Here is an 18,039-nt window from a genome sequence, read left to right as displayed (position 1 = left end):
TCAGTTTTCTGTAAGCTGAGCTGGCACATTGGAGGTGATGACTTTTGCTAACTATGTCTCTCTTCATGGAGAGAAGACTCCCAAAATATGGAACATAATTCTCATTTTGCTAAATTTCCTTACTGGTGTTAAATTGGTGAGTGGAAGTGTTGTTCTCTGGGCACTGCTTGTAGAAAGACTGTGGTTTTTCAAGTGCTAATAAAAGTCATCTGGGAGTGCTGCACAATCAGAGGTGCCATTTTGCAAACAAAATACAAAACCAAATCCCTGTCTGCCTCCTCTGATAGACCTAAAAGCTTCCATTATTCCAATGAAGCTCTGTTTTAAATGGCCCTGTAACACCATCACAAGAAAAAACGGATTATACCATCATTACCACAAAGTGAGTTTGCTGGTTGGAAATTGGCAGCTCCATTTCAACAGTGACTGTACCTCAGCAAGTGATCCATTGGCTCTAAAGTGCTTTGAGACATCCAGAGATCATGAAAGATCCTCTGAAATTGCAAGTTTGTCGGACTGTGGCTCAGTGGGTAACAGCCTCACTCCTAAATCTGAAGATTTTGGATTTTTTTTTTTGCTGTGGAGACCTGACGACATAACAAAAACCAGCATTGCCTGCGCAGTAATGAGGGACTGCTGCACTGTTGTAGTCGCCACATATCAAATGAAAAGTTAAACCATTGTCCTCTGTCTTCATCTTTAGGTGAATGTAAATGATGTTAAGTATACTATTTCAAAGAAATGTAAGGGTATTTTCCTCTAACATTCTGGGTGATTTAAGTGCTGGACTTCATCTAACTGCAAAGAGTCAAGCAGCGTGGAAACAGACCCTTTGGCCTAACTCATTTGTGCCAAACAGACATCCCAATCTGATCTAGTCCTGTTTGCCAGTATTTGGCCCATGTCCCTTGAAACCATTCCTATTCATACCCATCCAGCTGCATTTGAAATGTTGGAATTGCACCTGCCTCCACCACTTCCTCTGGCAGCACGTTCTGTACATGCGCCATTCTCTGTGTGAAAACGTTATCCCTCGGATAAAGAACAAACGTTACCATGTTGCTTTTTGTAGGTATTTATTGTTGTACTTTTTGCGTTACGACCATGACTGCACGTCAGAAGTTTTATTTGGTTGTGAAGCACTTTGAGATGTGTTGTTGTTGTGAAAGGCACTACATAAATGGACATTTTCCTTCAAAAAGGCTTCATGTATTCATGTGGGCTTAAGGCATCCTGGTTGTTGTTGGACATGATGTGTTTTGTCTGATATGGCATATCTGTAAGACATCTTTAATCTCTGCAGCTTTCCCAGTTATGTACAGTACTCAAACTTCAACCTCAATCTTCAGTTGCCCCGTACCTTTAAGGTGTACCCTCTCAACAGGACAAAAATAATTTCTGGTAATATAAAATTAGTGATTTATTACATGCCTGATTCCAAATTTGTGAAGTGGAAAGTAAATGTTGGTTTCATGATCAAGTTTTTTTTTGGCAGTTAAGCAAACATTTGTTTTCCCATATCTAACAAATGCAAGTTGATTAAGAGTAGTATTCTCACTTATCGTACTTTTCCAACATGGAAAGCACTGTGGCAATGTTGTTACTATTTTGAGGTTTGTTTACTGAACCAGGAGAAAGGAACAGTGTCATTGGAACATAAGCTGCAAAAAAAATTATCCTGAAGTTCACCTTTGTTCTGGATGTGAGTTTGCTCGCTGAGCTGGAAGGTTAGTTTTCAGACGTTTCATCACCATTCTAGGTAACATCATCAGTGAGCCTCTGACGAAGCGCTGGTGTTATGTCCCGCTTTCCATTTAGAAATAAATAGAAAGCGGGACATAACACCAGCGCTTCGTCGGAGGCTCACTGATGATGTTACCTAGAATGGTGACGAAACGTCTGAAAACTAACCTTCCAGCTCAGCGAGCGAACTCGCATCCAGAACCTCAACCTGAGCTACAAATCTTCTCAAAACTCGCGTTCACCTTTGTTTTTGCAAGAAGTGGGTATTGATAATGGTGCTGCTATAAGCAGTGCTGTAGTTTAGAAATATGGTTTAGTATCCATGTTTTTTCAGAATATAAAAGTAACAACTGACAGCATGCAGTTCAGGATGGTAGTTTATTGTAGATTGGATGGAACAAAACATTTTAATCTGAAACTTTCATCTTGATGATCTAGGCAAAGCAATTTCAAGGACCCCAGTCTCATTTGTTTATCAACACCCTCCCCTTCTCTGCATTTCAATAAAGTTTTGTATCTGAATACTATCTTCTGCTGCTCATGAGGTGTGCACCTCTGACTGTACCTTTTTCTTTTTAGACTGGCAATCAGAGGCTGGCGGAGGCTTGGGGACCGCTTTGCAGAACACCTCCGCTCAGTTCGCAACAAACAACTGCACCTCCCAGTCGCAAACCATTTCCACTCCCCCTCCCATTCTCTTGATGACATGTCCATCATGGGCCTCCTGCACTGCCACAATGATGCCACCCGAAGGTTGCAGGAACAGCAACTCATATTCCGCCTGGGAACCCTGCAGCCATATGGTATCAATGTGGACTTCACCAGTTTCAAAATCTCCCCTTCCCCCACTGCATCCCTAAACCAGCCCAGTTCATCCCCTCCCCCCACTGCACCACACAACCAGCCCAGCTCTTCCCCCCCACCCACTGCATCCCAAAACCAGTCCAACCTGTCTCTGCCTCCCTAACCGGTTCTTCCTCTCACCCATCCCTTCCTCCCACCCCAAGCCGCACCCCCAGCTACCTACTAACCTCATCCCACCTCCTCGACCTGTCCGTCTTCCCTGGACTGACCTATCCCCTCCCTACCTCCCCACCTACACCCTCTCCACCTATCTTCTTTACTCTCCATCTTCGGTCCGCCTCCCCCTCTCTCCCTATTTATTCCAGTTCCCTCCCCCCATCCCCCTCTCTGATGAAGGGTCTAGGCCCGAAACGTCAGCTTTTGTGCTCCTGAGATGCTGCTTGGCCTGCTGTGTTCATCCAGCTTCACACTTTATTATCTTGGATTCTCCAGCATCTGCAGTTCCCATTATCTCTGCACCAGTGTGGTTTGTTTGTAATTGAAGTGGCTGAATTTTTAAGAATGTCGTGATTCATGGGTTTAACAAAGCCATAAAGACCAACATTGTTCTCTCTGCCAATATAATTCAGGCAATATAGATGGTTCAGTGAATAGCAATGTCTCCAGGAATGATTCTGGTTCCTAATCAGTGTTGCCCACTTGGACAACAATGATTGGTGGCTACAACATACCATGAAGAATCAGGACAGAATTGGTGTTGACTGTGATGGCTCCAATTCTCTGCCAAATAGCTGGTTGATACTCATTGTTGGGCTCACAATTATAAAATTACACTGTTTGTTTGGATCCGGAGTAGTCAGTGCTTTTAGAAGGGGAAAGAATTGAGATGAAGTGGGGAAAACTCTCGTACTGAGTTGAGTACAGAAAAGGCTTAATTGATAAGCAAACTGCTGCATGTTACCTTGAGCCTGCGAATGAAAGGTAAGTAAACTTGTCAGGTGATGGAAAGCTGAAATGCAGAAGACCTTTTGAGACTGATTTCACGTATGGTGCAAACAGTGAACATAATTTATGGTCCCTATGCTGAATGGCCATAAAACCAGTATTGGGTGAAAAATCTTCAGGCCTTAGTCCGTTCACATTTTTTGAATGCTGTAGTTATAAATACAGTGGAGCTGAGACAAGAACCTGTTTGACTAGAAAGGGTGGTTTGTTCTGGGAGGTCTTATAACTATGTCTTTGAGAATGCATCCATCCAGAGTTGGGAAATCTCAGTGTTGGATCAGTTCACTTGGCTGGTTGATTGTGGCTGGTAACTTAAGATTGCTTCACCATTTGTAGGACCTGTTTTATGTTTTAGGTCTTGTATTAGCATGGAAAGTATCTATGACATTCCAAAATTTTTGTCACTGTGACTTTGTTCACATTATCCAATATTTCAATGGTTTGCTTTGATTAGTATGTGATTTTTAAAAAAAACTCAGAATGATGTGTGTTTCATTTTCCTGACGACGTTCAGTGTAGACATGGGAATTGCTTATTTGTTGGTCAGAATTGCATTAGCAAAGGTATATACTTTGTGCATTATCTCCTATTTTGAATCTAATTTATGTATGAAGCTGTCTGACTCATTTTTAGTATGGGGCCCACAAAGGGTAGGGCGGTGGGGTAGCCTAGCATCAAAGCCTAGTTGCATTTGATACCAAAAGAAGAAGCATTTTTTTTTTGGAAACTGTTGGCCAGAACAAGATTCAGAAGCACTTGATGACATTTTACGCTTTAGTTAGGAGGGGAGAAGTGCAGAAGTCACAGTGGAGTGTGTTCATTTTTTGCTTGTCTCATTAACAGATTAATTTAACTGAATGAGATCAGTAGGCATTTCTCCCCGTGGCTAATTATGGATATCTCCAATGTGATTTTTTGAATGTAATGTAATTTTATTGCTGCTTCTAGTGCTTCCTATCACCATTTGAAAGTAAATAAAAAAGTAGCTTTTGTCTTTAAGCTTCTGCTGCGTGTTTGCGGGTGGTAATGTGTGCAATTTCAAAGAGAATTAGAAAGTGCAGAATAAAACTATTAACTCCACTAAGCCGAATAAAGCAAATGGGATAACTATTAGATTCCTGGCAACATGCATTCCTGATGGAGCATAACTTGTAGTTTTCAGGAAGCAAAGATAACAAGTGAATGTGGTACTGCATGCCCCAGAACTGTAGCTGCTCCTGGCAGTGCAGTGGGCTTTATTACTCATAGATATGGTTGACAGGTGTACTGGACGAGTGCCGCTGTTTTGGAGGTGCTGAGTCTCATGATTTCAGAATGGTCTAAAGCAGTAAATAGCTAATTGACTGCTTTTAAAGTCACTGTTGTGTATGCAAAATATGGCAGCCAAATTGTGCCAGGATGTGGCACCAATGAAATAATTTATCAGATAAATCTGTTTTTTTTTGAGAGAGAAATATAGGCTGTGGTATCAGGGAGATCTCCCTGCCTTTCTTTGAATTGTACTTTGGGATATTTTTTATATGCATTTGCCTGAGGGCTCAGACAGGATCCAGGTTTTAGAACTTAAAATGTAGGAATGGGAAGAGGCCGTAAATCCCCTGGAGCTTGCTTAGTTATTCAACAGGATTCTGGATGAACCAGTAGACTGACTCCTCTTTTCTATGCTGTATTCTGCTGCTCAAAATTCTATTAATCTCAGACTTGAACACAGACAAGAATCAAGCATCCACGTCTGTCTGAAGTAGAGAATACCAAAGATTGATAATCCTTTGAGTGTTGAAATTGCTCGTCAGCTCATTCCTGAGCAGTTAACCCTTTATCCTGAGACCAAGCCTCTTAATTTTACCTAACTTGTATATAAAAGATACAGCATAGAAACAGGTCTTTCAGCATTAGCAATCTGTGTGCATTCATGCTCCACTTGAACCTTGTACATTCATTTGGTTTTCCTATAAGTACATCTACACTACTCTCCTTTACTGCACCCTGTGATTGCAAGGTTCCCATTCTCACTGCTCGCTAGGTCAGATATTTTTCTCTGATTTTTCTATTTGATATTTTGATGATTATCTTCTGTTAATAGTCCCCAGTTTGCTTTTTCCCCACAAGTGTAAACACGATGGATTAAGAGAGTGTATCAAAACTTTTCAAAAATACAGAGATCTCTATTAGGTCACCCCTTCTTTCTCCTTGAAAAGAGACCTAGACTTAATCAGTTCCTGTTACCTATAATTACACAGTTCATGTGTCATCCTTCTAACACCTTTCAAGTGACTCTATATCCTTCTTGTAATATGATGACCAGCGCTGTACTGTTTCCCCAAGTGTTGCCTTATTAAGGTTCAACATACATTTAGCATAACATCCTTGCCTACCAAAATTTTCCTTTCAGAAATAACTCCAGGAGCTTAGTTTGCTTTTCTAATGATCTTATTAAGCAACTTCGCAACTTTGCGCCATTCTTATGTCCACCTCTTTGTGAAATCACCCATTCTCACAATCCTTGCTCCTCCCCGCCTCCCTAACCTGTTCTTCCTCTCACCTATCCCCTTCTCCAACCTCAAGCCACACCTCCATCTCTTACCTACTAACCTCATCCTGCCCCCTTGACCTGTCCGTCCTCCCCGGCCTGACCTATCCCTTCCCTACCTCCCCACCTATACACTCCTTTCCACCAATCTTCTCCTCTCTCCATCTTCGGTCTGCCTCCCCCTCTCTCCCTATTTATTCCAGTTCCCTCTCCCCATCCCCCTCTCTGATGAAGGGTCTAGGCCCTTTTGTGCTCCTGAGATGCTGCTTGGCCTGCTGTGTTCATCCAGCTCTACACTTTGTTATCCCTTACTGTATACCTTTTTTCTAACCCTTTGACACCAGTGTTCACTTATCTGTGGTTTTCAGGGAGTAAACATGATAGAAATGTGCTACATATTGTACACGTGCTGTGAACCCTTTTTGCCATTTGCAAAAATAGTTTACAGCGACACCCTCCAAGAACACACGCTTCCAGTGAACAGCAAGACTTAAATATTTTTGTACTGTTATGATCACCTTGCTCCTCCACTCCATTTCATAGTTACATGTGACCATTTTTAATTTGAATAGCAAAATATAAAATATCAGAGTTAGCTATGACAAAATTCATTTTTTCGCCAGGGAATATGCTTTCAACATTTACTCTGCCAAACTTTCCAAGAAGTTTATATGTTTTATTACAATCATCGCTCGTATTTCGAGACATTGGAGAGTCTATTCCCATTCTACTCATGGGATAGTTCTATCATCCCACCCCAGGAATTAGTTTCGTTGTACCCCTTCTAAGCCAAGGATGTCCATTATCACAGAAGAAGATCAAACCTCTTCGCGGTACTCCAGGTCTGTTCCCGCTAAAGATTTTGTGTAAATTTTCTAGTTTCTGAATCTTTCTGTTGTTTTGATGCCCCTAGTCATGTTTGAAGTCAAATTTTCACAGGATTCAGAGCATAGTGAGAAAAACGCAAAATGATAGATTGTAGAATTTACTCCAGCACTTGAAAGTGTTGTGTGTTACTCTTAGCTTGGAGTCCAAGTTGCTGAGACAACATGAATGTTTTTCAAGTGTGTTGTAGTCCAGAGCTACGGATAATGATGGTAGAGGCTCTGATGTGTATTTAATCACATGGCCTACCAGGATTTTCTCCCATTCCTGCCTCCTGTCATTTCCATGCATTGTAAGTATTTGCAAATTGATACTGAACCTGTTTGGCTCTGTAATGATGCACCATCCTTAGCAGTCAAGGCCTGGGTTGGGACTTGAACCTAGAGCTTCTGGCTCAGTTACACAATCACTATCCACAATGTCACAAGATCTCACACAATTAACTTGTAATTGGTTAAAATTCACTCACTATTTAGAACCACACGAAATTAAACCGGATAGTAAAGGAGACATGGGCGAAAGAACTAAGGATAGCAGTGGAGGGTAGAGGATTGAGGTGATTGCAGTATGAGACGTTACAAATTTCAGAAGGATACAGCTTCCAGGGTGACCCAGGTGCAGAAGTTTTGTTATGTAATGGGTTAGACAGAGAGGAAAAAAATACTATTTCCTGTGGTTAAGGGGTTCAGGACATGGCCATAAAATTAGAGAGAGTACGTTTAGAAGTGATGTCTGGAAATATTCCTTCACACAAAGGATAGTGGATATCTGTAACTCTCCATCCTGCAACAATTACCCACCCTAATTAAAAAAGTTGCTGTTGACAGTGAGATTGGACGATGAGTAAGGGTGTCAGTTGAAACTTTCAAAACAAATTAAAGTGCGACTGGAAAATGAATAGTGGAAAGTAAGAAAACAGCAGATGAATTGAACAGGTCTTCACCACCGAGGATTCAAGTAACATTCCAGTAGCGACAATATATCAGGAAATGGAAGTGAGGGAAGAACTCTGGAAAATCACAGTCAACAGTGAAATGGTACTGAGTAAATTGTTGTAGCTGTGGATTGACAAGTGCTCCAGTCTTGATGAGCTTCATGCTGGGGTCTTAAAAGAAGGGTCTAGCAAACTAGTTGATGCTTTGTTTTTAATTTTCTAAAATCGTCCTTGGTTTTTGGTCAGCCCTATTTGAGGGGAGGATAGTGAATGTAACTTATTCAAAAAAGAAGAGAAAGTTTATCATCTGTCATGGGAAAACGTGAGAAGCTATCATTAAATAGGTCACTTAGATAAGTTCAAAGTCATCAGGCAGAGTCAGTGATAACAAGGCGTAGAGCTGGATGAACACAGCAGGTCAAGCAGCATCCGAGGAGCAGGAAATCTGACGTTTCAGATCTGGAATGTTGTTTTGTGAAGTAGTAACACATTTGACTAATCTATTGGACTTCTTTTGAGGAGGAAATGTGCTGTGTATAAAGGGGAGCCAGTGGATGCAAAATACTTAGGTTTCCACTATCAATAGAGCCTCAGTTCAAACGTATTGCAGAAAATAAAAGCTCGTGATGTAGGCAGTAGCATTTTTGCATGATTTGGAAATTAGCTAGCACTGTTGTCTTACAGCCCTAGGGATCCAGGTTCAATTCCAGCCTTGGGTGACTGTGTGGAGTATGCACATTCTCCCTGTGTCTACATGGGTTTCTGCTAGATGCTCCAGTTTCCTCCCACGGCCCAGAGATGTGCAGGGTAGGTGGATTGACCATGCTAAATTGTGTGTCATGTCCAGGGGAGTACAGGTTAGATGGGTTAACCACGGTAACTGTGGGGTTACAGGGATGGTGTAGGAGACTGGTGAGTGCAGACTCAATGGACAGAATGGCCTGATTCCACAAAACAGTGATTCTGAGTAGGAAGCAGAGAGGCCTAAATGGATCTTTTTAACGTTGGCAAGAAATAACAAGTGGTATTCCTGGGATCAGTACTCGTTTACAATTTATATGTGACTGTGTGAAGGTGTGGTTGCCAGATTTTCTGAAGAGTTAAAGATAAGCTTAAGAAAAGAATGTTGTGAAGAGGATATGAGGAAGCTGGAGAAAGATTTAGTCAGGTACATGAGTGGACAAAAGTCTGACAATTGGAATATAGCCTGGAAAAATGTGCAGTTGTCTATTTTATCGCAAAGAATAAAAAAGAAGCACATGATTTCAGTGATGAGCAATTGCAGAGAGTTCCAGGTTTATCTGTGTATGAATCACAGATGTTTAGTATGCAGGTACAGCAAGTAATTAAGAAAACCAGCAAAATTGCATCATACATCACAAAGGAAAGTGAATACGAAATTGAAGATGTTGAGGGTGCATCTGAAGTATTATGCACAGTGGTGAAACAAAAACAATCTTGAGGGGCCTTTAATAGGGTAGATGTAGAGTGGATGTCTCCTCATATGGGATTATCTGGAGCAACAGGTCATTGATTAAGAATGAGAGGTCATTCATTTGAAAAGGAATAAGCTGAGGTTGTTCCGGAGGGGCCTAGGCCCGAAATGTCAGCCTTCCTGCTCCTGTGATGCTGCTTGGCATGCTGTGTTCATCCAGCTCCATACCTTGATAACGAAATGTGGAGCTGGATGAACACAGCAAATTCATCCAGCTCCACACTTTGTTATCTCGGATTCTGCAGCATCTGCAGTTCCCATTATCTCCGCTCCATACCTTGTTATCTTAGCTGAGGTTGTTGGCTTGCTTGCGGAGCTGGCTAGTTATTGATCAGATGTTTTGTCACCATAGTAGGTGACAACATCAAGTGGCCTCCGATGAAGTGATGTTGTTCTACTCTGCCTGGTATTTATATGATCCGTTCAGTTCTGTTCTGCATGGGCTTTTATAAAGGGCCTAATGCCAAGTGTTTGTTAATTGCATTACGGGTTGAAAATGAGGCCTGTGGGGATAAACAGGTTTTTTTTCTCTCTGTGAATTGTAAATCTTTGGAATGCTCTTCCTGAAATGTATTGGAAGCTGAGTCTTTAAATATTTTTAAGGCAGATATAGATATTTTCCTGATGTGAAAAAGGGTGAAAGGTTGGTAGGAGTTTCTGAAGGTGGGTTTGAAATTGCAACCAGATCATCCAGGATCTCAGTGAATGGCTGAGCAGGCTTGAAGGGTTGAATACGTTTGCTAGATTTTTAGATAGGGTCATTGATGGATATGGATCAAGTTGGATTGATGGAGTTAAATACAAATTGGTCAAAATTTATTGTGAAGGGTCAAGGTGCTGAATTGCCTTCTCCTGTTTCAATATCCCTTAATTTATTCTGATTCCTGAAACCACACATCGTGTTGCTTCCTCCTTTAAGACACTCCATAAAATGTCTCCGTTCAGTGTCAGATGCTGTTTCATCTCCCCTGCGAAGCAGCTTGGTACATTAAAGGCTGTATATTATTACAAGTTGTTGCTTTGAATGTTTCCCTAATTTCAATAAATCAGTGTTCTGATCAAGTTCTTCTGTTTGTTCTTCTAGCATGCATCATCCCTCTCCAGATGCAGCTTTGCTGTCTCTCGTGTGTTGTACTCCACAGTTTCGGATCTAAATGAACCAGTAAGTTCTGCATGGTAGGGATCTTAAAGGTTTGATGGGATTGATGTAGAAAAAATGTTTCCACTTTGGATAGGTCAACACTAGGCTGGTCGCAGATATGGCGGGATTGTCTTAGGAGAAGAGATTGAGTACATTGGAACTGCACTCATTATAATATTGTAGAATGAGAGGTGACCATATTTAAATGTGTAAGATTCTTGGAGGGCTTGACACTCGAAGGTAGTGAATCTTGGACCATTGGGCATAATCTCTGCATAAAGGGTTGAACATTTAAGGCAGAGATGTGAAGGAATTTCTTCTCTGAGAGTTTCGAATCTGTGGGATTCTTTACTACAGAGGGTTGTTGTTGATTTGTCATTGAATACATTCAGGGTTGAGTTCGACATTTTTAGTCAGTGAGGGAATCAAGGGTTATGGGGAAAAGGCAAGAAAGTGGATTTAAGGACTATCAGATCAGCTGTGGTCAAATCGAATGGCACAGCAGACTGGCTGGGTTTGATTACGTACTACTGCTCCTGTATCTTATTAATATTATGACCATGAATATAAGATAGTCATTAATAAATACACATATTGGGATTTTTGTTGTCTCACATTTCTGAAAATCACTTGGTTACAGGCACAGAAGGAATGATATTTGAATTTCCAGCTACCAAATTAAATAAGGGAGGGCGCATGGCAAATTGAGCAAGAATAGAGTGAATTGGTAGAAAACGTTGGTTTGCAGAGTGAGCGAAAAGGCAGAGTTGCAGTTTAGTTGTGAGAAATGTGAAATGATCCATTTTAGCAAGCAGCAATAAAAGGATACATACCCATGAAGTAGGGTTGATATTGGAGGTGTAGAGAGCCAGATGTGTGCACAGATAGATCCACAAAGGTGGGAATCCAGGTAGAAGAGGTAATTTAAAAGGCAACTAGGATTATGAAAATTAACAGAGGGCTAGATTTGTTCAACATTAGTTTGTTTTACTTTGCCTAAGCACCTTGTTTCCATTCTGCCCCCAGCTGAGAAAGGTTAAATTTCAGGAAATCTGTCTGATTTCCCCCTATCTAACGGTTAGTAGAAGGCTTAATAAAACCCTGAGTGGTGTCACCTCAGATCAGCTACTCGAGGGGAGTCAGATCCCATGGGGTATGGCCAAGAAGGGATGGGAGAACATTGGCAGAAGTGGTGAGAATTACACTTTAATTTTCCTTTGTTAAATATTGAGGTAACTTTATAACAAAGAATGAACTCTATTTGTTTTGTCATTAAACTGCTTTCTTTTGATGTCTGTCTTCTCCCTCAGACATTTGACAAAATCCTTGTTGCAAACAGAGGAGAGATTGCCTGTCGGGTAAGCTGTTTTTTTTATTGCCACGTGTACTTTACTAGTTCAAGGAGAAATTAAGTCTGAGGAATGCATGTGTTTAAAGAGGGTCTCTTTTAGAATGATAGGACTCTACAGGATGGATGGAGTCGATTTGGGTCAGCATGCTTGTGAAATTACTACCCATTAGTCCCATTCCATTGTCCTTCCCTCTAATGTGTACCTCCACAGTTCTTAAATTCATATCCATGATTCTGTTTTTGAAAATTGACTGAAAGTGCTTCCACTGCCCTTTCAGGCAAATTATGTAAGATTATAACTCTCTGTGTGAAAGCAAATTTCACCTCATCACCCCTCTGAATCTCTTGTCACTTATTTTAAATCTGTGCCCCTGGTTATTGATCCGCTTGCCAAAGGAGTCTTTCCTCCCTTGGAAAAAAAAACTTCGTGGAAGACAATTACCACCTTACATTTATGTTCTGAAAAATAATTAAACTTTGTTGGTGACAGAATGGAAAGTCTCTGTCCTTGTTAAGATGCTGTGTAAACATTAGGGAATGTCCTTGAGTAGCACCATGGTCACAGCAGTGGAAAATATGACTTCCAGTTGGCTCAAGAACCACTCCGGAGTCAAATGGCCATGAGAGTAAGTAGTAGTCACTGGTTTGAGAGTGCACATTTCATCCAGAAGCTAGATGATTTCCTGGGGATAGGCTACAGGCTGGTTTAATGCTGTTTGGCAATTAATGGGAACTGGCAATGAAGGCCAGCAATATTTGACCCAGCATAACATGGATCCAGTTTGACACAATTCGTATTGGCAATTAAATTAACATTTCTGAAAAAATCAATGGAATTTAAAGTACAGATAAAACTTCCACCAAAAAGGGAGTTATTTCAAAAGAACATGTTTAATTGCACATTCATGTTAAGATCTCTGTGTTTTAAAGGGTGAGTGAATTGTTCTTTATTTTCCAATTTTAACTCTAAGGAGTGCACTTCTGCCTAATTCAGAACCTGTTCTGCTGAGAACATTTGGAAATCGTACAGCCAGGATTTTGTGCTATTATTTTTACTGTACAGAAGGTCGTGGCATGATGCCATTCTAGTTCCTAATATGCGCTCCTGGTTGTTATGGAAAAATGTTGAAGATGTGATTAAAGGCTTAGTCTTGCACTTCAGCCACATTATATTGAATTCTTAGTTAATTCTCTTTGCAACTTGGAAATGTCTACTGCATGTTCGTGCGGATGTTTCAGAATTTTGGCACAGTGAGTGGTTAAAATAAAAACAGTTAAAATACTCAAGGTTCTGAATGTTCCTCTGTTTTATTGTCTAGTTATATACCACTGTGAATTTGAGTTAAACTGAATTGGATGACATCCTGAACAGAACAGATAATAACAAGAAGAATATCAAAGATCTGTAGTGATAAAGCTGAAAGAGAAGAGGCAATAAAGAATTATTTCAAGGAACTGCGTGAAAATTGTTATAAAATGTGACTCGTGGTTCACCTTAACACTTTGTGCACCATGGCCGGCAGTGGTGTTGCTTGGTGGTTTGGGAAACAAATGTGTATTGACCTTTTGTGGCATGGTATCCAATTTTGTTTTACCAATCTGTTTAGCTGTTCTTTACTTGACCCCACTAATGCTATAATTGCATGTTTCTTTTGGTTCCAATGCCAGTAACCCTTTGATTTTTAAAATTCACAACTTTGTTTTCAAACCCTTCCATGATCTTACCCTCTCAATCTCTATAACTCCCTCTAACCCTACAACCCTATGAGATTTCTGTGCTTCTCTAATTCTGTCATCTTGCAGATTCACAGTTATCATTGCTCCACTGTACGAACCTGTGCCTTGGTCCTGAACTCTGAAATTTACTCCCGAAATCTCTTTGCTGCTTACTACGTTTTTGCTTCTTTATTGTTTCAGGGGATGCAGATGTTGTTAGAAAGTTTGGCATTTGAAGGCCATCCCTATTCCAGTTCGAAATTATGGCTTAGAGAGTCATAGAGTCAGAGATTTTACAGCATGGAAAAAGGCCCTTTGTCCCACTAGGTCTATGCTGGTCACCAAATGCCTATCTATTTTAATCCCATATTCCAGCACTTGGCTGCAGCCATATATGCTATGGTATTTGGAACAAAGAACAGTATAGCACAGGAACAGACCCTTTGGCCTTCCATCCCTGCGCTGACACATTTCACCCTTCCATTACTTAAACTGTCTTCATTTATAGGATCCGTATCCCACTATTCGCTTGCTATCCATGTATTTGTCCAAGTGCTTCTTGAATGCTGCTATTGTGTCTGCTTCCACGACCACCTCTGGCAATGTGTTCCAGGTACTAACCACCCTTTTTGTGGAAAAACTTGCCTTACACACCTCCTTTAAACTTACCCTCCTCACACCTTGAACCTGTAGTAATTGAACCCTTCAGCCTGGGAAAAAGCCTCATACTTTCAACTCTATTCATGCCATTCATAACCTTACAAACTTGTATTAAGTTGCCCATCAATTTCCTACGTTCCAGTGAAAACAGACCCATTTGTCCAACTTTTCTGCGTAGCTAGATCCTCCATACCAGGCAACATCCTGATGAACCTTTTCTGTACCTTCCTGAAAGCATCCACAGCCTTCTGGTAGAGTGGTGACCAGAACTGTATGCAATATTCCAAATATGGCCTAATTACAATACTGTAAAGCTGCAGCATAACTTGTCTATCCTTATACTCAGTGCTCATTCCAATGAAGGCAAGCATGCCATAAGCCTTTTTTCTACCTTTTTTTATACACTTGAGTTTAGAAGAATGAGAGGGGATCTGATTGAGATGTATAAGATTATTAAGGGATTGGACACTCGAGGCTGGAAGCATGTTTCCGCTGGTGGGTGAGACCAGAGCCAGAGGACACAGTTTAAAAATAAGGGGTAGGCCATTTAGAACAGAGTTGAAGAAAAACTTCTTCACTCAGAGTGGTGGTTATGTGGAATGCTCTGCCCCAGAAGACAATGGAGGCCAACTCTCTGGATACTTTCAAGAAAGAGATGGATAGAGCTCTCAAAGATAGTGGAATCAAGGGTTATAGGGATAAGGCAGGAACAGGATACTGATTGTGGATGATCAGCCATGATCATAACCAATGGTGGTGCTGGCTCGAAGGGCCAAATAGCCTACTGCAGCACCTATTGTCTATTGTCTACCTTATCTACCTGTGCTGTCATCTTCAGTGATCTGTAGACCTACACACCCAGATCCCTCTGCATATCAATACTCTCAAGGGTTCAAGCATTCATAGTATAATTCTGACCTGTACTTTATCTGCCAAAATGCATTACCTCACATTTGTCCGGATTAAACTCCATCTGCCATTTTTAAATAGCCCGTGTCTCCAACTGATCTACATCCTGCTGTAATCTTTGACAATCCTCCTCACTATCTGCACCTCCACCAATCTTTGTATTACCTGCAAACTTTCTAATTAGATGAGCTGCGCTTTCCTCCAAATCATTTATGTAGACCACAAACAGCAGAGGTCCAAGCACTGAGGCTCCGAGGTCCACAGCAATCCTATTGCAACACCACTGTTCACGGCCCTCCATTCTGAAAAGCATCCTTCCACTGCTACCCTCTGTTTCCTATGACTGAGCCAGTTCTGTATCCATCTTGCCAGCTCACCCCTGATACCATGTTATTTTATCTCTTCTACCAGTCTGCCATGAGAAACCTTGTCAAAGGCTTCACTGAATTTCATGTGGACAATGTCAACTGCTGTTCCCTCATCAACCATCTTCATCATTTCCTCAACTTGATCAAGTTAGTGAGGCATGACCTTTACCATGCAAAATCATGCTGTCACGCTGTCAAAATCACACTAAGTCAATTCACTTCAAAATGTGTATAGTTCTTGTCTCTGGGAATCATTTCGAATAATTTCCCAACCACTGACATGAGACTCACAGGTCTGTAATTTCCAGGATTATCCTGCTACCCATCTTAAACAATGGGATAACATTGGTTATTCTGCAGTCCTCTGGGACATCACCTGAGGCCAAAGAGGATACAAACATGTCTGTCAATGCTCCAGGAATTTGTTCTCTTGCCTCCCCCAATATTCTGGGAAAGATCCCATCAGAACTCCTCTCTCATCTAAGAACAAAGTACAAAGAAAATTACAGCACAGGAATAGGCCCTTCGGCCTTCCAAGCCTGCGCCGATCAAGATCCTCAGTCTAACCTGTCATCTATTTTCTAATGTACTGTGTCCATTTGCTCCCTGCCCATCCATGTACCTGCCCAAATATATCTTAAAAGACGCTAACGTGTCTGCGTCTACCACCTCTGCTGGCAATGTGTTCCAGGCACCCACCACCCTCTGTGTAAAGAACTTTCCACGTATATCCCTAAACTTTCCTCCTCTCACTTTGAACTCATGACCCCAGTAATTGAGTCCCCCACTCTGGGGGGGGGGGGGGGGGGGAAATAAAGCTTTTTGCTATTCACCCTGTCTATGCCTCTCATGATTTTGTAGACCTCAATTAGGTCCCCCCTCAATCTCCGTCTTTCTAATGAAAATAATCCTAATCTACTCAACCTCTCTTCATAGCTAGCACCCTCCATACCAGGCAACATCCTGGTGAACCTCCTCTGCACCCTCTCCAAAGCATCCACATCCTTTTTGTAACGTGGCGACCAGAACTGTACACAGTACTCCAAATGTGGCCGAACCAAAATCCTATACAACTGCAACATGACCTGCCAACTCTTGTACTCAATACCCTGTCCAATGAAGGAAAGTATGCCATATGTGTTCTTGACCACCCTATTGACCTGCATTGTCACCTTCAGGGAACAATGGACCTGAACACCCAGATATCTCTGTTCATCAATTTTCCCTAGGACTTTTCCATTTAATGTATAGTTCGCCCTTGAATTTGATCTTCCAAAATGCATCACCTTGCATTTGCCCGGATTGAACTCCATCTGCCCAACTCTCCAGTCTATCTATATTCTGCTATAATTTCTGACAGTCCCCTTCACTATCTGCTACTCCACCAATCTTAGTGTCATCTGCAAACTTGCTGATCAGACCACCTAAACCTTCCTCCAAATCATTTACATATATCACAAACAACAGTGGTCCCAGCACAGATCCCTGTGGAACACCACTGGTCACAGGTCTCCAATTTGAGAAACTCCCTTCTACTAGTACTCTCTGTCTTCTGTTGCTTAGCCAGTTTTTTTTATTCATCTAGCTAGCACACCCTGAACCCCATGTGACTTCACTTTCTCCATCAGCCTGCCATGGGGAACCTTATCAAACGCTTTTCTGAAGTCCATGTATATGACATCTATAGCCTTTCCCTCATCAACCAACTTTGTCACGTCCTCAAAGAATTCTATTAAGTTCGTAAGACATGACCTTCCCTGCACAAACCATGTTACCTATCACTGATTAGCCCATTTTCTTCCAAATGGGAATAGATCCTATCCCTCAGTATCTTTTCCACTAGCTTCCCTACCACTAACGTTCAGCTTACCGGTCGATAATTACCTGGATTATCCTTGCTGCCCTTCTTAAACAAGGGGACAACATTAGCAAGTCTCCAGTCCTCCAGGACCTCACTCGTGTCTAAGGATGCTGCAAAGATATCTGTTAAAGCCCTCGCTATTTCCTCTCTCACTTCCCTCAGTTCCCTGTGATAGATCCCATCCGGACCTGGGGACTTGTCCACCTTAATGTTTTTTAGGATACGCAACACTTCCTCCTTAATTATGTCAACTTGACCTAGAGTAAGCAAACATCGATCCCTAACCTCAACATCTGTCATGTCCCTCTCCTTGGTGAATACTGATGCAAAGTACTCGTTAAGAATGTCACCCATTTTCTCTGACTCAGCGCATAACCTTCCTTCTTTGTCCTTAAGTGGGCCAATCCTTTCTCTAGTTACCCTCTTGCTCTTTATATATGAATAAAAGGCTTTGGGATTTTCCTTAACCTTTTCTTAACACTTTTTAAGGTGGACAACACCTCTTCCTTTAGCGACTTGGCTTAGAAACTCGACACACGGTGTTTGGTTAGGACCTCACTTACCTCTTCTGGCTGCACACATGAATTCCCTGTTTTGTCCTTCAGTGGGCCAACCCTTTCCCTGGCTATCCTCTTGC

General features: G+C 41.5%; 1 protein-coding gene across 1 annotated transcript in view; it reads left to right on the top strand.

Moving 5' to 3' along the window:
• Positions 1-18,039, top strand: part of pcca (propionyl-CoA carboxylase subunit alpha) — a 352,214-nt gene that overhangs the window by 2,197 nt on the left and 331,978 nt on the right. The window contains exons 2-3 of the mRNA XM_059646462.1: positions 10,481-10,558; positions 11,848-11,895. Coding sequence (XP_059502445.1) covers positions 10,481-10,558; positions 11,848-11,895 — 126 coding nt within the window. The remainder of the gene's footprint in view (positions 1-10,480; positions 10,559-11,847; positions 11,896-18,039) is intronic.

This window comes from Stegostoma tigrinum, chromosome 6, assembly GCF_030684315.1.
Source record: "Stegostoma tigrinum isolate sSteTig4 chromosome 6, sSteTig4.hap1, whole genome shotgun sequence".
Lineage (NCBI taxonomy): Eukaryota > Metazoa > Chordata > Chondrichthyes > Orectolobiformes > Stegostomatidae > Stegostoma > Stegostoma tigrinum.
Note: the sequence above shows the minus strand (reverse complement) of the source record. Positions and strands in the feature narration are given on the sequence as shown.